The 21447-nt window shown below is 47.0% G+C and overlaps 2 protein-coding genes across 2 annotated transcripts in view; one reads left to right on the top strand and one right to left on the bottom strand.

The window, feature by feature from the left end:
* Positions 1-1585: 1585 nt before the first annotated feature.
* nfe2l2a (nfe2 like bZIP transcription factor 2a) lies at positions 1586-11145 on the bottom strand. Its single transcript, XM_018729063.2, has 5 exons — positions 10723-11145; positions 4281-4532; positions 3883-3978; positions 3587-3754; positions 1586-2987 (listed from the first exon to the last, which is right to left on the bottom strand). The coding sequence occupies exons 1-5, from the start codon at positions 10762-10764 to the stop codon at positions 1740-1742; spliced, it is 1806 nt and encodes a 601-aa protein (XP_018584579.2). The 5' UTR covers positions 10765-11145; the 3' UTR covers positions 1586-1739.
* Positions 11146-19479: 8334 nt separating this feature from the next.
* The window catches only part of LOC108920255 (alkyldihydroxyacetonephosphate synthase, peroxisomal-like), a 37758-nt gene continuing 35790 nt past the window's right edge, over positions 19480-21447 (top strand). The window contains exon 1 of the mRNA XM_029247154.1: positions 19480-19849. Coding sequence (XP_029102987.1) covers positions 19665-19849 — 185 coding nt within the window. The 5' untranslated portion in view covers positions 19480-19664. The remainder of the gene's footprint in view (positions 19850-21447) is intronic.

The raw sequence follows: 21447 nt of genomic DNA, 5'->3' as shown, positions 1-21447 counted from the left end.
TGAAGAAAAAGTGGTTGTATCCTTTAAACATGTTTTCATTCATTTATAGTATTAAAGCATTATTAGCATGTAACGTAACCACTGTTGTCACTGAAACTCCTGTGTGTCTCGATTATTTGAAGGTAAGAACGGATTTCCTAATTTAATTAGGCTGTATGTTACCGCACCTGAAAGCACAGTTATGTGTGAATAAAAGATTGTTTTCCTAAAAAGTGATTCTTGTTTTTGTACCCATGGCGGCTGGGCCTGCCGAAGATGAGACCGGGGTTCTTTTTTTTTTTTTTTTTTTTTGCCTTAATAACAATTCACAGCAATTTGGATATAGTGAATTTGCATCCAGGGGGGTGCGGTGGCGCAGTGGGTTGGGCTACAGTCCTTCCCTCCAGTGGGTCTGGGGTTCAAGTCCCGCTTGGGGTGCCTTGCGATGGACTGGCGTCCCGTCCTTGGTGTGTCCCCTCCCCCTCCAGCCTTACGCCCTGTGTTGCCGGGTAGGCTCCGGTTCCCCGTGACCCCGTATGGGACAAGCGGTTCTGAAAATGTGTGTGTGTGTGTGTGTGTGTGTGTGTGTGTGTGTGTGTGTGTGTGTGTGTGTGTGTGTGTGAATTTGCATCCAATTATGTATAGACTGTACTGAATATATGGTCTTTCATATTGCAGCAAGTGCACATGACAAATAATTTAGGATCATTCAAGCTCTGGTGTATGGAATCACACCACACCCAAAAACTGCAGGTGTTAGCTGGTCACGTAGGATTTTAACGGAACTCTTCTTGGTTTGGAAAGATTGCACAACTGCGGGCACATGTACCTCCGGTGTCCTATTTCTGTTTCCTGGTTTCCGAGGCTTTGGCTGTCCGACGTAGATATAGAGTGAAAAGAGCAAATGACCCAAACATTCACAGATGATGTTTGCAATGCAGAACTAACCACAATTGTACACATTACAGCATGGTGCTCTCATGCAATGCTTGAGCAATACTGTTTGTTGTCACACATGCTTCTTTAGGGGTTTATCTGAGGCTGTTACAAACGATACTACAGTATTAAGAAAACATACCTTTCCTTGCATCAAAACATATCAGAATCATGGTGTGTGTGTGTATATTTATATATATAAATCTTAAATGGGTCTGAATTCTTGTGCAAAATGAAATTGGTAAGATGCAGGATTCTTTATGGAAGATATAAACAAAAGTGGACTGTTTCAGATTTTCTCCCATCCAAACGGGAAGGTAAGAAGGGTCATAATACCCCACTATTTCTGTTTTCGTACATATGAATTGTAAACCTATTAAAATGACATTCACAAAGAGAGACTAAATGAATAGTTTATTTTTGTATAAAGTACAAGAAAGGAGTCACAAAATAAAACAGAATGGTAAATCAAAACAAATCATTAAAAAAAGTTTTCAGAAGTAAAGGTAATTTGCAAAAAAAGATTACCATACTAAAATATGATATATACAGTACATTTTGATACTTCAAAAGCAAATAAGGTATAAATGTATTTACAAACCATATCAAGAAAAATAAACGTGGAGAAGGTAATATATAGCTGTAAAAGCAAGAGAGTCTAAATATAAAAATATTAAGACATCAGACCACTAAGGGAGGATAAGCAAAAACTATATAATAGTTCTGCCGTTGTACTAATGCTGAAGCAACCTTTCAACTACAAAGTTTTTTGCATAGACTTTGTTATAATAATGCAGTACAAAAACACAGGAAGCAGAGAAGTGCTACTTGCTGCTGCTCTTAGCCGATGTCTTTTTGATGCGGGGCACGAGGAAGACGTTACCGTCGGAGCTCTGCTGGAGGGAGTACTCGCTGGGGGAGTAGGGCCGGCCCTCCTCGTCCCGCAACATGCCGAACACCTCCTGGTACAGGCTGCTGAGCTGCTGCTTGGCCCGCCGCAGGCTGCTGTCGTTCTCCGCCTTCTCCCGCTGCAGCCGCTCCTTCTCCTCCCGTAGTGAGTCCAGCTCGCTCTCCAGGCCCGCAATGCTCTCCATCTTGCGCTTGCGACAGTTCTGGGCGGCCACCTTGTTCTTGCCGCGCCGGCGGATGTCGCGCACCAGGGCCAGCTGGGCTTCGTTGAGCTGGTGCTTGGACATCATCTCGTTGAAGTCGTCCACAGGCAGGTTGATGATGAGGTCCACGGTGAAGGGAATCTGCAGGGCCTTAGCCCGCTGTTCGTCCCGCGACAGGCGGGACTCCGCGCGCCTTTTCTGCTTGTCCTTGGCGAACGGAGGTTTGCTGTGGCCGACGCCATCCACAGACTCGGTCTTAGTGTGCTTGACGTTCGGTTCCTGTGACGGGCTGGGCTGGGCAGCGATGCTGGAATCGCCTTGGAAGCCATCTGCGCCGAAGGACGAGGGGAACATCTCGGCATATTCAGACTGCATGCTTCCAGGATTGCTGTCCATCTCCTCCATGTCCGAATCGCTGTATCCAAAGGAGCCGTCGCCGAACGCCGACTTCTGCGGCGAGCAGCCGCTGGGGCTGGCGTCCAGCGAAAGGCCGGAGTCGGAATCGGGAAACTCCGCCATAACCTCTGCTTTCTTATCCTCGAATCCTTCACTGAGCGCAAACTCTGGGATCTCCATGGGGTTCGCCGGCTCGTCCTGCACCTCGGCCAGGGGGCCGCTCTCGTTTCCGTCGGCGGCGAGCGCGCTGGGCTTTTTCGCGTTTGCGTTTGTGAGGTCGGGGTAAAACATGTCACAGAAGCTGTCGACGTTAAATGCGGCGTTCACGTCGGAGGCCTTCAGAGTCATCTGACTGAGGTTCTCGGGTGGGGCGATAGCAGCAAAGGAGCCTTCGAAGGTGTCCTGGTATGCAGGTGGGGGACCGGCTTCGGCTGGTGAAGCAACCACATCTGTCAGCTTTGGTGTGTAAAAGGGGTAATCTGACTCTTGCACAGAGGGGGAGATGTTGCTGGTGGGGTAAGCTGAGGTCTCCAACATCTCATCCATGTTCATGCTCAGGCATTGCTGGGGAAAGACAGTCAGACTAGATGTAAAAAACAAAAGACCAGACAGTACTCAGCTGCATTTTAAGACCACAGCGTACACCGGCATGCATTTTGCAAGGTACGCCACTATCAGCGACTCGTCTGCAAAACAAGTGAATAAAAGTGATATCGCGGTATTGCGCAACACCGCAGTATTGAGATTTTCACATAAATATACGCCAAACAAGTAGCGCACGCATACAAATTAACATTTTTTTCCATCGCTACTTCAAATATCAGAAAAAAAGGTCCTTTGGTTAATTTCTAATGGCCTTTAAATAAATTCAGCTCCATTCAATGTCAAGACCGCGAGTATTTATCTGCACACATGATTGTTATTTGTCTCTCGTTTGTTGGTACACACCGTTTCGCACCCTGGACGTCGTACCTCCAGACGCCTCAGAGCCGGGGAAAAGGGGTGGGACCAGTGGATTTGCAGCCCCGTGCCAGCCCTTACAATCCGCACAACAAAGGGGCACTTGTCCTGCTCACGCCTGCCGTGCCTGCCCATGCATTCTTTGGGTGTTTCTTACACACCCAGCAGGTCCCTGTCGCTGCCCATGAATTTGCCCATTGTACCTGCAGCTCAGGGATAGAGAGCAGCTCCATCCAGGCCTGCTCCAGGTCCGGCAAGGGCTTCTGGGTAGACTGCACGGCCGAGAGCAGGGAGGCCGGCGGAGGGCCCATCATGCCCGGGCTACTGTCGGACTGGGGGGTAACGGAAGTTTCCAGTGCTGGGGGGGCAGCCTGAAAGGTGGTCAAATGCCAGGACATCAATAACAAATAGAGAAGCTCTACGAACACGTACTCCGCTCACGGCTTTCTAAGGGGCATAGAGCGCAGCGCACACCTGTGACATCCGGAAGGTCACTTACCTCAATGGTCTCCACTAGCGGGAAGGTTTCTTCGAGCAGCTGCATGCATTCATCGAACGAGAGCGTGTCCCCGCCGTCTTCTGCGAACACGGCAGTCTGGAAACAAAGGGACTCGGTTTACCTGCTGCTCGGCTTTGCGCTCAGCAAATTGTCGACATCCTGGAAGGAAGAAAAACTCGCGATCTTGTTGAAACGGGGCCGGCCTTGCTCGCACAATGCTCTTCACGGAGGACCAATAAAGGAGTTTGTGGCGTCAACACGGAAGTACCAGGCCACCTGTGTTCCTCTCATTATGAGACCGGGGCTGGTTACCGGGCAACGGATCCCTGCCACGTGTCCTGAACAGAACCCCTCCCTTGAGGGACAGGCGAGCGTGTGTGTGTGCGCACGTAGCATACCTGTGCGGCCACGGGCCCCGGCTGGGCGGTGGGCAGCGGGCGTGGCACAAACTCTCCCGTCTCCTCATCGAGCTGTAGCTGGGCCAGCAGGGCCTTCTCCTGCTCCCGCAGTCGCTGCTGGCGCTCTTCCTCCTCGAGCTCCCGCTGTCGCCGCAGCTCGTGCTCCTTCTGCCGATGGCTGTAGTCGAAGACCTCCCGTTCCGCCCCCAGGTCGATGTCCTGCCTCCACAGGATGTCGATCAGCTCCATGTCCTTTGAAAAGATGGCAGCGAAGAGATGAGCGCGGGCGAGCTCGGTCGGAGACAGGGGAATCGGGGGGCGCAAGGGATCGTCATTTCGGAGGGAAGGGACGGCGGCTCACGGTCCACGTCGCCGCGCCACAGCACCTCCTCCCCCGGGACCGGCGTCCTTCAACCTCACAGCACCACAATGTGATGATTATGAACGTAACGTAGAAGCCACGTGAATAATAGATGCAAATCTTCTCCTTTTTCCCCAACATCGCCCGAGCGTACGATCCGATCGCCCGCCCCCGCCGAACACAAACACCTGCCAACGTAACGTAACTCGGCAAACGAAACAGGAGTAGGAAGTCTGTTTTCGACGATGCTAGAAGGCAAACACAACAACAACAAACCCACTTTCGTGTCCCTTCTTCGCCAGACACTTTGCGCTTACAGAACACGGGAAGAGCAGCTATCAGCAATACTTACAGAAGGACCAGTGTGCGAAACAAAATTCTGCTGGTGTTTTTCCACACATATTTCAGTACGATCAGCAGCAACGGAGCCTGTTTGGAAGTTGCCAGTCAGCTGGAGGATACGCGGCCGTCTGAGTGCCTTGCGTCTCCCAGACGTGGATGGTAATTATTCGCCGGGTTTAAATTTCACTCCAGTCGGAGAGGCTCGAGGGACTGGCCAGCACTCAGGTAACAAGACAAATGAGCTCTGTTGATGTAGCTCTGTGCCGCAGGAGCGTTACCATGTAGCGCAAGTCACCTGAAGTTTGATTTCTCAAAAATGGAAATCTCTACTTTGTTCTTCTTTTTCTTCCCCTCTGAATTTAACCGATTTTGGAATTTGTAACCCCGCTGATCATAATCTGGCCTAGACCCCACTGGTCATTATCTTAGTGGTTGGAAGCGTGTCACGTGTCACCTGTCACCTGCCACGCCAGTGCTTGTAAGCAGGCATGGCACCAGTTTCAGCTCTGTGCCTTGCGGTGCACCTTGGTATCGTACCTCTTTTACTGGAATGTCAGCGTTTCATCCCTTTTAGGTTACTCGAAAACCGCCGGGGCTATCCGGTCGTTTCACTAAGCATTAACCACCTTCAGAGACATTTCAAGGAGAGCTCTAAAGAATTATGGCCAAGTCTGGTTTGTCAATTATTCATCAGCGGAAGCACTTCTTAAAAATTTAGACTCGGCGTAAAACTCTAGAGAGCCTGCATGAAATGCACCGATTGAACGACGGCAACCAACGGTCTGTTCAAATTATTCAAAATGATATGTATATTTTAAGTAGGATTACCTTAACGTGTAACACAAAACATAGAGAATTTACAATTCCATTACCCTGAAATGAGTCACTTGTTACGTAAAGCCAGAGTATGGAAATCTAGCACCAACATACAAAACAACACTGTAATTAAAATGATGAGATTTATTTAGGCCTTTTACCTCCAGGTAAGCTTGCTTGGCTCCAAGGTCACTCATCAGCAGCAATTTCAGTCTGTCTGAACCACTTGCCTAATCTGGCAACACAGGGCATAAGGCTGGAGGGGGAGGGGACACACCCAGGACGGGACGCCAGTCTGTCACAAGGCACCCCAAGCGGGACTCGAACCCCAGACCCACCGGAGAGCAGGACCCGGTTCAACCCACTGCGCCACCGCACCCCCCCACAGCAATTTCAGTAACATCAGTAATAATAGATGAACTGACATGTAATGTGTGTCACCATGGACATTCTGAAATGGTTTACAGTGGCTTTATGACAAAGGTGCTGTTCTCCTTCATGCTTTCTGCCTGTGTATATCTAGAGCCTATTAACCAAAATTACCTTGTTGTAAACAGGGTAACATCGAACCTTTGGGCATTTCAGAGTTTTTGTGAGTCAGTTTAAAGCCAGGCACATTTCATAAGCGCTTTGATGCATTGCATAAAATCTACAAATTCAGTCACAAGGAAAGCTCTCAGCATGTGATCTTTTTGTTAGTTGTGTGGGAAAAGAGAGGCATGTTACACTTCCTCTCCTGAAGGCATTGGGTAACTTGGCTGGAATGGAAGCAGCCAGGATGTCGGGGGGGGGTGCCGGGGGTGGCTGGAACGCAAAGCAGAAGCAACAACCCCCAGAGAGAAGTTTGTCGAGAACGAAAACCATGATTATAGATAGGCTCATGACCTCTGATTCGGGAGATAATTGGGCAATTCCTTATGTGTAACCTTTTATATTGTTATTAATGTTATGCCATCTCCAAGAAAATGTGAGGTATTCTAAAGACAACATTTTTTGTCACTTCTTGAGCAGGTTTTAAAAATCGTGTGACAAGGCATGTTCCTACATGACCTTGGCCAAGTATCATCAGCATGGAGAAGGGATGCACGCCAAGGTTCATTTGATATCCTCTTGTAAACAATTTACTTGCCTTTTCAGAAAAAAAAGACAGCAAAATTCTTAACCTGACATACAGTAAACACGGCAATTCTGATAAACTTTACATTAGAGCTACATGTTGATAAATAACCTAAGAGCTGATTTAATAATCTGGGGCTAAACACTGATGATTTTACAGTGTACGGTACACATTTTTTCTTACCATGAAGTTTGACATTAAAATACAGTGCAAAGTAACAGACAGAAACTTATGACAGAAAATGGGGCAAGGTTTTCATATGATAGTGTATATTTCAAATATGTGTTTTAGACCAAATGTCATTAGACTTCAATACTGAGCGATGGAAATGCCACCTGGAAGCTATTTCTAATATTCAAACTTCAAAAGCATTAACAGTATAAATGGAATATACATCATTTTAAACCAGTAAAGGAGATTATAATCTGTATTTAACAAAATGATAGAAAATAAGAAATTCCTTATCTGACTGGCACATCATGTCTGTTCCTACTAGTCTGATTATTGGATAAAGTGACATCGCAGGAACTGGAGCTGATAAAATAACACAAACCATTTTTGTACTTGTCTCAAGCAGAAGCAAGTCAGGCCCCATGTATAAGAAAACATGTTGCCATCGAGCCGGAAGGCAAAATACTCCAGAACAGTGGATAAGGAAATCAAGCAGGGCCACAGTGAATGAGGATGACATATTAAGTCTATCGGAAAGCATATTGTGTATTTAGATCCAAAGGGTACACTTACAATGCATTGATCAAATCTAGTCTATGAATCATTTAAGTCGCTATTGAATAAAATAACTTGCACAGCCGTGTACTGACAGAATAATGAAACAGGCTCTTGTTAACAACAAAATAATAGTAGTTATTTTCAATTAATTTATAGACATTAGAAACGCAGCAGGTGATAACAGCGGGGTTAGCTATTTTTCTAGGTTTAGCTATTCATAAATGTACATTTCCATTAGTTTGCCCATAAGCCATGGTGATGTTTAAGAGTATTTTGCATTAAAATAGCATACTTCATTATATGGCTGGGACAGGTGGTAGCACAGGGGTTAGAAGTGCTGCCTTTGGACCCCCAGATCACAGTTTCAGTTTCCCCTGGCTATACTATTCTTGTGCAAGGTACCTACCCTAAATTGTCCCAGTAAAAAATTACCTAGTTGTATAAATAATTGTAAGTCACTTTAGAGAAAAGAGTTTGTTAAATTAATAAATGTAATGTATACCAAACTATAAGCAGCATCTTATTATTCTTGTTGATATGGAAAGGGGAACTCCTGATAAGGCAAAAATAACAACGTATTTTAATAATGTATCATCATTTCAAAAAAGTGCTTTTTCGCACCTTGAACTATCTGGCTGAACATCTGATGAATTAAGTTTTGCAACGTTAAAGAAAAAAATGCCAAAATGATTCACATATACATCTAAAAGATGAGCTTACATTTGCATTATGGACAACCAGTGACCTAGTTTAATACCTAATTGTATGTTAAGAGTTCAAGACTACAGTTACATTTTACTAAAATATCAAATGTTAAATTATTTTTCAAAATCTATCAGACTTAAAAATGAGGCTGCATTTTTCTCAGTAAGTGTTGTCTGACAGTGCAGTGACGGCCACTGAACCCCCCCTAAGGCCCCCCTATCTTGCACTGTTTAAGAAGTTATTACAGCAGTGGATGATGTAAGAGGGCATACACTGTAAACGTAAACTTTACTGGTTTTACTTCTTTTAACATCCTGCACATAGTTGAAGTATTAACAATAACACTTCATTAGGGGCTTTTCTTTACATCAGCGTGCGGATGTTACTTTTATGCCCAGTTTGTCAAACTTTAACTAAAACAGAAATAACATTTACCTTTCACATATATTTCTGCCTATTTGCTATTTATATTTTCCTTAAGTTTTACCTTAAACCTACTATGGATTGTTTCAATTATGGCAATGTATTTTTATTCAATGTTGAGGTAATACTAAATTATCGTCGAAGACTATGGACTTTCTCCTCTACTTAATTCATTATTACTTTCCGACAGACTTGTGGCACAGGCGTTTCGCCGCACTGCCGGCAGGCTGAACTGTGCCAGGTTGGTTGCAACAGGTTCGACGGGATCCCAGCGCGCCGAGATTTGGAGCGGTCTTCGCAAAAAGCCTCCGTCGCTTCCTCCCGCTCCATTTTGTCGAGACGCCACCTCGTTCAAGACGCACAGCCGCAGTTTAAGCCCAAACCTTAGAATCCACTTCAAGTGTAACAGCTCAACTAAAACAAAATCAGGCGATAAGATAATATGCACACTGTAAAGGTTCATACGACACTTCATTATATGACTCAATAGATATTAGAGGAGCCAGTAGATAAGGGCGGATCCCGACAGGTGATGATACGGGTGTTTGTTTTGGGCCCGACAGCTCGCTGATTGTGTTTAATCCAAGGCAGCTCTTCCGATTTCACTCGCTAATCGGCCCACGCGTATCTCACCCCTTCACACAAAGAGCAGGAAGAGTGGGAAAGGTGAGCAGCACTCCACAAACCGGTTTGCTGTGCTGCCTGGGCGCTGCCTTTGAACCCTCGGCAACAGATAAGTCAGTGTGTGCAAAGGCTAAGGCCACTGTGTACTGCCATACTGCCATATTGCCGTGCAGCACACACACACACCGCTTTGCACGCACAGGCCGTGTCCCCTGAAACACTGACAACACTTAGAGATAGACAGATAGATAGATAGATAGATAGATAGATAGATAGATAGATAGATAGATACTCCATATGTGTTTGGGCAGTTTATACTTGTACTTCTATGTGTGCACATTCAAACATCATGGCTCTCATTACGTTACTTGTTTCCGGCCTCATCCTTTCAATGAGACTCTTATCAACTATTATTTATTCAACTGAATATAACCTCTTTAATTAAAGGATTACTTTTTGCCTCAGTACATAATGGTAAAGCAAACAACAGAATTCCTGACTGAGGCCGCCTGCGATTGTGCAACCAGCTGCAGACGCAGAGGCTGACGCCATCTTTACAAGGATCACACGCGATGGGGGGACCTCAACGTCGCAGGGAGACTCGCGACGGCCAGCACACCAGGCGTTCAGCTGGTTAAGAGGAACCTAACGGGTTGTGTTGGGGGGGGAGTTTTCCTAAATGTTTAACTTTCTCTTTCTCCGCCAGAATCCCCTAATATATTGGGCCTTCTTAAATTTCCTTCCAGCGTTTCACGTGAAAATTCATCTATCGCACTTGTGTTTGGAGACACCTGATAAACTTCAATGACGGTGCAAAATTTTCCTGTAGATGTGAGAGTGGCGGAGAGTGGCGCAGAGTCGGAAACGGCGGCGCGCGGAACGCCCACGAGCCGCGCGGCTCAATTTGCGTTCGTTTCAAAGTAGCCATTCCGACACACACACTGACTGTATACCGGGAAAAAACGTAGCGAATACACCTTCCAGGTAAATCTGATATAAGGTAACACAGTTAAAAAAGTAACCCAGGCAAGTGTCCACAGGAGACTTAGCGCCTGGACTCCAATGACAAGTAGCCTCAATTCACAAAAAGATCCGAGCATACAATTTTTTTTTATTACAGTGTCATAAAAGTGCCATAAACAACACATGAAGAACACAAAATAGTACTGGCGGAAACTAGTATTTTCAAAGTTTGCTTCCAACCGCGAAAAAAAGTCTTTCGTTCAGTGTTTATATAACATGATAATAAAAGCGAATGCGCACTACGGAATAAAACAGTAAAAACAGCGGTGATGATACACAGGCAGGTCGCATGATCTTCTTACCTGTTGACTCTGTTGTGTTTTCGGTAACTCGATCTCCATCATTGTGATGAGTTAGGAGCCTTTCTTTCCTCTCCTTTCGTGACAAGCCGCCAGTATCCCGGATACGAGAATATTCCCAGAGCGCGCGCTGAATCGGAGCGCGACTCGCTGTGTGTGACAGACGGCGGACACACAGCGCCGATGGCCGCGGTGAGGAATGCGCCGCTCCTCCGCCTTGTGTAGATTTACGGAAAAGCAGAGCGGGTTGAGACGTCGTCCTGCCCACCGGCTGCCGCAGCCAGTCACCGGTCAAGGGCGTTCGGAGTACTGCGGAGGGACCGTCCCCTTCTGCTGCTCTCCACTCTCCAGCCCCCACGGCAGGGCCGTCCCATCATCAGGCCCACCGGGAGAGCCGCCGGCCTCTGCGAAACACACACTCCGGAGCGGAGCGGAGCACAGCGATGAGCAGGAAGGAGCGCTCCGTGTGTAGCGCCTTGGCTAGTAGTTGTGGCTTGTCACACGCGACGAGATCGCGACACGACTGTTTTCGCAGCAATCCGCGAAGAAGCGAGAGAAGCATCATTTCGCCCACATGATGATTTTAACGATCCGTTCCACTTCTAGAAGCAGGTGTCAAAGCAGCGATATGATTTTAATGAATTTTTCTTTGTAACTTGAGTGTTTCTTTCGGGCTCGACATGGCAAAGTTAAGCGCATAATGATTGAGTAAAGGCTGATGAAGGCTGAGGCTGAAATACATTACATGAAATGGCACAGTTGAACAAGGCACAGGGGTCTCACAACTTTGTTAGGTCTGGGGGGGGGACAAAAATATTAGCAGTAGTCCTCAGAACAGTTATTCACTGTATATATTATTGGGGAGGCAAAATAAACTTGCTTATTTCCAGTGTCTTGTGCCACTACTTCACTGTATGTGATCCTATAGCCTTGCAGTGTCCTTCACAATATCTATCTATCTATCTATCACCATATTCCAATGCAGGCACCTTGTCTAGTTAAGATCCCCCGTGTGAGTTCGTAGCCCAACAGTTTAAGTGACTCAACATGCGGAGAACCTGGCGGACCGACCACAGGGAAAAACAGCAGCTCGCCACTGATGGTGTCAGAGCACGGTCTTTCCAGGTGACTATAATGAGAGTGCTCTAAATGAAGAGGACTGTGGTCAGTATGTTTTTAAAACATGGTTGGAGCTGCAGTTCATGTCAAAAAGCACACAAATACGCAACAGCGCCGCTCAGAATGTGATGGAAGCGGTGAGTTAAGACCCACCAGAGGTGTTATTACGGTCTGACTATACTATGAGGTCAAAGGGTGATGCTGATGAGACCCAGAGGGAAAAAAATATGACCAAGATATTTGTGGTGTGGTGGCACTATAGTGCTCATGTCAGAACTTGGCCCTTTCTTAGGCTCATGACACAAAAACAAAGTTCTCATCTCTGAGAACTAGAAGTTCTATTTAATCTAGAATGCCCAGGAGGGGTGGGCAGACACTGGCACTTGGACCCCCAGAGGTTTTTTTTTCCTCCCTCAACTTTCAGTTGGGAATTTTTTGTTCCTTTCCTCTGTGGCCAGGAGGCGTACTTATACACACACACACACACACACACACACACACACACACACACACACACATTTCCTAAACCGCTTGTCCCATACGGGGTTGCGGGGAACCAGAGCCTACCCGGCAACACAGGGCGTAAGGCTGGAGGGGGACACACCCAGGACGGGACGCCAGTCCGCCGCAAGGCACCCCAAGCGGGACTCGAACCCCAGACCCACCGGAGAGCAGGACCCGGTCCAACCCACTGCGCCACCATGCCCCCGGCATACTTATAGCTCTATAAAAGCATTGATAATGTATTACGCTAGTCTGTAGTCAACTGTCTTCTTTGTTTCGTTGCCTTATGCCTGTGTTCAAGTGCTCTGTGTCACTGTGTGACAAGAGTGCTCTATAAAAATAAATTGAACTGAAATGAATCTACTTCATCAATGGTCACCTGAGATGCTTCACACCTGATCCCATTAAAGAAGAGGGATGTACGGGATTCCTATCATATAACATCCGTTATGTGATGGGAAACTACTGCCTTTGCCTGTCAGGTAACTAATACACCTGGGCGAACACACAGAGAACATGCTGGACATTCATTTTAAACGTACCTGAACTGGCTACCCAATTAACCCATTGTCACATTATGGCTGGTATCTAGCGCCCCCTAGTGGTTCCTGTCGAAACATGAATAATCCAGGTGCTTTACATTCATTGCCTATACAGTAGCACGTATGAACTGCACAAAGTCCAAATAAAATTCTTAAAATTTTGTCAGATTCAAATTAAAAATGAAGGTATACAAGAGAAATACTGTGATGTTAGAGTTAGGCTTATGTATCTCGTCATTGATGCTTGTCATTGATCCGTTGTCTGCCCAAGTGTAACACTACCACTGAACACCATGCACACATTACACTTTGTGTGCATCAATTATACGCATTTAAGTTTTACATATAGGCATGTATGTCATGCTTTGTTTTTTACTGACAGAAAGCTGAAGGAGAATTTTATGTAGAATCTATACAGAAAAATATAGTATATACATTATAATGGTTAGTTATTAACCTTTGCATTAACATTTAATTTAGCTGGCACCTTTGTCCAAGGCAACATGCTGTCTTATGAACACAGCTTTGCTACAATTTGACTCTATATACACCAAGATATTCTTTTTCTAGAGAAATTCATGGCAAGTACCATGATCAAGGGTAATGCAATAAGAATGGGGCTTGAAACTCACCTCTTCCTGACTCACTTCACCCGTGATCTCTTAAATTCATGTAACGTGTAATGTTCATGCACTATAACTTTGAGATCATACCTGTTAAACAATGGATAAGCCTTCACACAGCTATGTGTAAATGTTTAAAAAAATATTTGGAATGTTATTAGGAATCGTCAATATTCAGAAAAAGTTTTATGCAGCTACTCATGTGATGTACGGTACATTGTTCATATGGTGGAAAGTAACAAACTAACTGTACTTTAGAATCATGGATCTGCATCTAAGTGTCTCTTCTTGCTAATGTAATGCACACAATGTGTTTTCCATAAGATGTACGTTGCTTTGGAGAAAAGCGTCTGCTAAATGAATAAATGTAAAGCAAATGAAATTTGTTTTAGGAGCTTTTATCTAAAGTAGCTCATTTATATACTTAGGTGTTACATTTTCCTGGTTTAAAACCATTTAGTGATTATTTACCATGAAACCCACACACATAGTCTGAAACTGCTTGTCCCAACTGGGTTCACGGCGAACCAGAGCATAACCCTGCAACACAAGTTGCAAGGCTGAAGGGGGAGGGCACACATCCAGGACGGGATGGCAGTCTGTCACAAGGCACCCCCAGTGGGACTTGAACCCCAGACCCCTTGGAGAGCAGGATGCAGCCAAATATGCTGCACCACCACACCCCCATACCATGAAACACAGGAAGTTTTATTTTAAATATTAACTAGCAAAGTAGTTGAACTGAACTGAACTGAACAGAATAGAATAGAATAGAATAGAATAGAATAGAATAGAATAGAACCTTTCTTAATCCTAGAGGGAAATTCTTTGGGTTCTTTACAGCAGCATACCATATGCAACATGCACACATACAGACAGACATATACTGAAGATAGCTATATATTGAAGATAGAGGTAAATATGTAAATATATTATGTAAATGAATATAAGTTAGATAAATAATCAAGTGAACCAGCCTGTTAATGAAAGTGCTCTTGTGTTTGACCAAGGTGGTGTGTGGAAGATGGGAACATTGTCCATGATGAACTGAACTTTATTCAGCGTCTGTTTCTGTGATACATCAGCCATGTAGCCCAGCCTCATTCCTAGGACTGCGTGCAGTACTCTACAGGAACAAGATATAGTGACCCGTTTAAATTTCATTTACAAAGATGTGTAATTTGTTATGTTTAGATCACCCTTTGAAACTATTATGTTGCCCTTCTTGTTTTTTTGGCCACAATGTTTCCACGTATGTGCCTTCTTCAGAGCCCCATGTAAATGGTTACTATCATTTAATACAGAAATGGAAATCGATTCATGGGCAGCACAATTCATGAGCTCTGGTTTTGGGTTTGAATCTGGTTCAATCTGTACGAAGTCTGCATGTTCCCTCCATGTTTGCGCAGGTTTCATCTGGGTGTTCTGGTTTCCACCCACAGTCCCAAGATGCGTTTCAGGTAAACTGGTCACTCTGAGGCAGGGGGCGCAGTGGTGCAGTGGGTTGGACCGGGTCCTGCTCTCTGGTGGGTCTGGGGTTTGAATCCCGCTTGGGGTGCCTTGCAATGGACTAGCATCCTGTCTTGGGTGTGTCCCCTCCAGCCTTAGGCCCTGAGTTGCTGGGTTACGCTCCAGTTCCCCGCAACCCCATATGGGACAAGCGGTTCAGGAAGTGTGTGTGTGTGTGTGTGTGTGTGTGTGTGTGGGGTCACTCTGAGTTGCCCTTAGTGTGTGAAAATGTGTATGCTTGCATTGGGCTGGGTCAGTCCAGAGTGCACCCTGCCTCACACCCAATACTTCTGGGATATGCACTGGACTGGCATTGAGCAAGTGTTTATCAACAGTGAGTGAGTGATTTTGATTAATGACCATTTGTTTAATGTTACAAAAGACTGATCAGTAATATCTCTGTGTGTTTTTGTAAATTCTTAATGCAAAGGTCACATCTATCTATCTATCTATCTATCTATCTGGCTTTTTATAGTGATGTAGAAATACAGCCTCTTTCAGTTTTCATGCTCTTACATATTAGGATATAACTATTAACATTTATGTAGTCCTTACAGAGTCCCACAGCAGATAGTCTCATGTTAAGTAACAACAGGATTTACTCCATTATTTATTCCATAAATAATAAGTCCTCTGATGTGAACAAGCAGTTAATGATAGTGCATGAGCAAAAAATGTCAATGTCCAGATGTCATGTGTAAAAAGGTACACCCTTCCTGCTTCTGTATCATTTAAGACAATGGTTATAACCCAGTGCTGCTAATCCAGAACACATGATTAGATGACCAATCGGAAGTGACCACCTTTATATAAAAGGAGAAATGGAGAGCTTGCTCTGATGCAGTCTGGGTTTTGTTAACGTGACATGCCGAACGCATAAAGATGTGTGTGATGACCTCAGAGAGGCATTTGCTGCTGCTCATCGGTCTGAAGAGGGTTATAAATTCAGTTTCCAAACTATAAGCCTGTCTAGACTGTGAGCATTAATTGAGTGTCAGTTGTACTGCAATATGAAAAGGTGTAGCATAGAGAGAGCGGGTGCGGTGGCGCAGCGGGCTCGACCGGGTCCTGGCCTCTGCCGGGTCTGGGGTTTGAGTCCTGCGGGGGTGCTTGTGTATTTGTGCGTGTAATGCACTTTGCGGGGCACACTGCACTGCAGTATTATGAGCTGGGCAATGATTAGTGTAAAGGTGTGTACTTGTTGTGTGGGACAGGACACTGGACCCCCAGCAGGAGCAGGCCTCTCCCCACACAGCTCTCTTTTGGTTTGTCTAGGAGTGAACTGGGAAAGTGGGAGAGCTGCTGATTGCTTCACTGTTGCCTTATCTAGCAGGATCCCCTGAAGCTCAGGTGCTGTTCGTGGTCCCAGTCAGTCAGAACTGATGGGGAAAAGGAGGGAACTCACACTGACAGAGACACAGAGCCCCAGGCAGCCTGCAGCAGACGTCCTGCCACCTGAGTGCCGGTGAAAAGTGCGATGTTCCTCAATTAGGCTGCTGTGAAAGAGCGTGTTTTACACGGCGCTCTAACACGTACCTGCGAAGAGCCTCACCCCACCTCCACGGACCCACCTCCACCCGCGGCGCAGCCCGCCGCCTGCACTCGCACTCAAAGGGAGCTTTTTTTTTTTTCCCCCTTTTTTTTTTTTTTTTTTTTTTTTGCAAAGCGCGTCCATGAACACGCGTTCACGGTTGGCAGCTCCACGTCGACATTCTTCCAGCCTGCAGGCTGGCGTGCGCGCGCGGTGGGTCTGCGGGGCCGTGGGCTTCGCGGGTGGACAGGCGACCCACGGACAGTCCGCGGCCGAATACGGGCAAGCCGCGGGACCGCGAAACGAAGCTCCAGAGAAAGCGCCGTGCCTGTTCGCACATGACATTTGGCCATTTTTCTCGGCTTGGCTCGGCTCGTTTCGCGCTGGACTGCAGCTCCAGCTCCAGCTCCCCCACGGAGCAGGTACGTACGTGGACAGCGGGGACACCCACCTCGCGCACCTCTACCCTTCGTCGTACTCGCAGCTGACGCGGCACTCGCTGGCCGGCCGCACGTTTCCCCGTACGTGCTCTCCGAGTGTTTTACACTCACACGTGAGCGCCGCTTCGTCACACGCCGCACGCAAAGTGTCTTTAGGGCAACTTTGTCGAAAGGACCGCAAGTTTTTAATCCGAGCGAGATAAGACATGTGAACGCGCGATATGGAAATTTTTTTTCGATGAGAAGCTACTGCAGGTCGGGCAGCCAACTTTATTTTATGTCACGTTCACACTCGACTCGGGCAGCTGGCTGCCCTCTTGCTCGCCCGCCGTAAAACGGGAAGCCCGGAGACGTTAAAACACTCGAACTGCTCCATTCTACACCGTCCTACAAAAAAAGTTGTAGAGGTTCTACGTGGCTTGTCGCTTTCCGAACACCGTCGCGCGTTTTAAATGGCTGCTGCACGCGAGCGTTTTGCCGTGGTTTCGCGCAGCTCCTCCACATCTGGACGGTTTTAGACACGTCACGGGTTTCCATATGGACTCCGACGACTGATACACGGACGAGGTTTCACCGCCGCAGCGTCACTTTTCCAGCTCTTCTCTCCACACTACACTCTGTGCACGTTCATGTAATGTCTTTTTTTTTTAAAGGAAGTTCACATTTTTTGGGGTCACTTTAATGGCCCGTGGACGTGGTGGTGTCTTTCTCTGCACCATGCGATATGCCTGCATTGCTGGTACAGTTAGTTAGTTAGTTATTGAGAGGAGTAACACAAGTTTTACTCCCTGACGGTATAATCAGTTTCTCAAGCATCGCTGGAATTTGTCTCTCGCAGCGCTCTTTGCTGCACTGTAATGACGGTGGCAGCGATGGAAGGGCCCTGCGGTCGGGCCTGGGCCGGGGTGCTGTGTGCTTCCAGATGTTGGCGGCTTGAGATGAGCCGCTCACGCTGGAGAAGAGCGTACCCAGGATTCGCCGCCGGACCCAGTGAAATCCGCTCTTCTGCTCCATTTCGCAGGGTGGTCTCGGGTGGCGTAGGCCGTGAACTGCTCGGTCCGTGGCTGGAGGATGGACGGACGGACGGACAGACGGATGGACGGACGCTGGGCTGCACCGCGGCTCTGTCCTGACTTTCCAAGTAAAGTTCTGTGATACACTTAGACTCTTACTGTTTGCAGTCAGTGCATTACAGAACTTTGTTTTGGGAGTTAATGCTCTGGGCAGAAGGACCGAAACATTCGCGGCTTTTCACAATGTAACGTGTCCCTGAGACGGGTTCCCCCCCGTCTCCCGCTCATATTTACAGCAGGCCTTTGTTGCAACGTTAAAGCTGATCTCTCGCTGTACACCTGGTTAGAACCGAAAGTGACTTTAGCACGTTGATGGTGTCTAGGACAAGATGTAGCAGTTTTTTACGTGTTCTGTTTTGAGATTTTCCAGCCTCCATCTATTGCAAAATCATGCGCTGTATTTGAATAAAACATGTGGTTCCTTGTTTGTATGGTTGAATTTGTTGTCGGATGACTGCAGCACCGTGTAGTCGGTAGTCTGTGCCTAGGAAATTTACACGTGCCTCACGTTTACTTGGGTGCCACGTGATGCCATGCAGGCAGGAAAATGGAACAGCTGCTCTCGACCAGCGATTTTCAGACCCGTTATCATCTAAGTATATTCTCGAGCCACATATCACTCTCTCCATGTGCTGCATCTCTCTTGGAATAACATTGTCACGTATGGAATGTGACATTAAATATGTTACCGTGTAAATATAATTGAAATAATAAATCTGCACAATAAACGTCTAAGTAGTTAGTGATACTAAAAGCAGGGCACTTAATGGCACGCTTCTCGAACGAAAACAAGCACCAGAAAAGCAACAATAACGAAAAATTAGGAATAACATCATGAAGCTGAAATTATTCATGCAATTTGGAACGTGCAACTTACATGTCTTTCACACATGTATGAATTTCACATACAGTACTTTGTATCATTCTGAGTATTGCTGTTGTGAGTCACAGAGGAAAAATTAATACTGTAAATAATAAAAAAAAAATGTCAGTGTATAAGGAGAGTTGCAGTACAGTTCAGCAGGCACTATGCTGTAGTTACCACATGTACAAAGCACCTCTTTGGGGAAGCGGGAGGGGATGCTGAGCTCAGGTGTACACCGTACAGTGCTCTAGGAGCTGGGCAGGGATTGGAGGCCAAAAATATTAGCAGTCACAGGAGTTACACACATACAAGCTTGCTTGACCTCGGGGGAGGGACACGTCTCCCTGTCACGCGTGACCCAGTGCTAAGTGACTACAATGAATGACCATGAATAACCCCCCCCCCCCAAATCATGTTGAAGCCAGCCTAGGCTAATCTCCCCCAATTAATTATTAATTTACAGTTCAGCACAGTATATTGCCAATATGCGTCGGTCCCCAGTACGAATCACCCCGTGTGGGTGCGCATCCCGGGCTCCTGCTCTGCGGATACTGTACCACATTACGTCGAAGCCCCATCTCTCGGGGGTGCGGGAGGAGGGCCCGAGCCGCGCGGGCACCGCTGTAGTCCGTGCGGCGCAATGCATGCCGGGAGGAGGCGTCACCGCTACCTCACATCCTACGAGGGGCGCTGTGACCTCTGACAGCGCAGCCTTTCCCCCGCACGACACGGAAGCAGCATGGCGTCGGACGGCCACGGCTCCGAGCGGCAGCGAGCCGCCAGCCGAAGACTGAGCGCCATCGCGGGGCATCTGCGGACAGCCGGGCAGCAGCAGCGGCCGCAGGTCGCCGGGATCCACTGCAAGGCGGAGAGCAGCAGCGACGGGGAAGAGGCGGCGAGGAGCACGACGGTGCCCAGGAGACGGTGGGTGTGGGTCTCTCCAGGTCTGTGGCCGGCGGCCGGACTGCCGGGGGGGGGTCCGATGATGGCCCAGCTGCTGCTGCCGCCGCCGCCGCCGCCGCACAACAACTGGACGAGTAACGGTTCGTAGTAGGAAGACGCGCGAAGCTGTCAAAAACGAGCCGCCGGGCGCTCGCGCTCGGGCGGGGTTTGCTCCCGCCCGCCCGGTCCTCGCGCTCGCTCGGCTGGCCTTCGTGGAGCTGCTCAGGAAACACAATGTGTCCATTGACTGCGCGGTGTCAGTGGGCAGCGGCCGGGTGTGTCCGGCTCCAGGGAGGGAAACGAACGACTGCTGCGAGTCCGCGTAACAAATTCACGTTTCGTTCGTGGTTGGGCGAATTTCACAGCAACTTGTTGTTTCGAGTTAACCAGCTGGCAGCTACTGTTGTTGTGCAGGAGCCCCGGCGTTTCTGCTATAGTTTAGTTACAGTGCGCGGTGTGTTGTACAGTAACAGTAATAATATTGTGTCGCACGGAGGATGGAGCCCGTGGCGTCTCGTCAAGTCCGGGCCCGTTTGCGGTGCCTCAGGCTATATATTCCTTCCAGACTGAGTTTCATGGGGCGAGTTCTGTTGTTGCATATCTGACATCACGTCGTCTGGCGCGGCGTAGACCTGCGGAAAATGAATGTAGCCACGTCAAGTGGACTTTGATATCATGTTGTCTGTGGTGTGGAAAGCTGTTTTATTTCTCACTTCTGTTACGACTTTAGCGCAGTTCTCTGACAAAAATTGCAATTTTTCATAACAGACAGTGACAGCACGACGTTCTTCATCATCGGGAGAAAACGCCCTTTCTATAAACTAGCACAATTTTTGGGGAAGAAAGTTTCGAAAGAAGCTGTTGGTTGATCGCACACGCCCTCTCACGCAGTACGTGATGTTGTTTAAAGTTCATAGCTGTATTCATATCAAAACTATGAGCATTCATTACAGGTCATGAACTGAAACATGGAACTTGGCACCACTGTCATATTTTATATAGTTACATCTGCAATGTATTTTTGATTACTAATGGTACCTTTAAATAGTCAGTGACATTTTAAGTAATGCGGGTTAAAAGGCTGCAACGTGATTGGCTGAGGCGCTCGTGGTCTGACTTTCTGCTACTTTATTGGCCTGAAACTGCTGCGCTCTTTATTGTACAACGGCGACATCTGGTGGCAGAGACTGTTAAATCGGTTTCTAAAGTGGGCGGGGAGGGAAGGAGGTGTTCTTCCAACTAGGAGTAGTATTTCCTCCTGCCTATGATGAGATGTGTGGTGTTCTAATAGGGTGTAAAATCAATGACCGACAGACATCATACCATCTCCAAGATCAGTGTTCATTTGAGTGTTTCCTTCCAAACGTTATAAATGTAACAGCTCCAGTCTTGTAGAATGGAGATTAGTGCAAAAAAATAGGAACCTCTGTTCTATTGTACACTAATCTACAACGCAAACCGTTGCATGGAAACCTAAACTTAAGCTGTGAAGCTACCCAATTATCTGTATTTGGCACAGTACTGAACACAATGGACACAGTGAACCCAATATTTACTCCCTTTATCTCTTAAACCTCAGA

The sequence above is a fragment of the Scleropages formosus genome, chromosome 21 (genome assembly GCF_900964775.1).
Source record: "Scleropages formosus chromosome 21, fSclFor1.1, whole genome shotgun sequence".
In the NCBI taxonomy this organism is placed as follows: domain Eukaryota; kingdom Metazoa; phylum Chordata; class Actinopteri; order Osteoglossiformes; family Osteoglossidae; genus Scleropages; species Scleropages formosus.
The sequence above is the reverse complement of the archived record's forward strand: the minus strand, read 5'-3'. Positions and strand labels throughout refer to the sequence as shown.

Excerpts from the sequence above, each read along its gene's own strand:
- nfe2l2a (XM_018729063.2), bottom strand. The coding sequence starts at position 10,764 with ATGATGGAGATCGAGTTACCGAAAACACAACAGAGTCAACAG. Across the intron at positions 3,979-4,280 it reads CGGGGCCCGTGGCCGCACAG|ACTGCCGTGTTCGCAGAAGA; the intron begins GTATGCTACGTG and ends CTTTGTTTCCAG. Across the intron at positions 3,755-3,882 it reads CGCTAGTGGAGACCATTGAG|GCTGCCCCCCCAGCACTGGA; the intron begins GTAAGTGACCTT and ends ACCACCTTTCAG.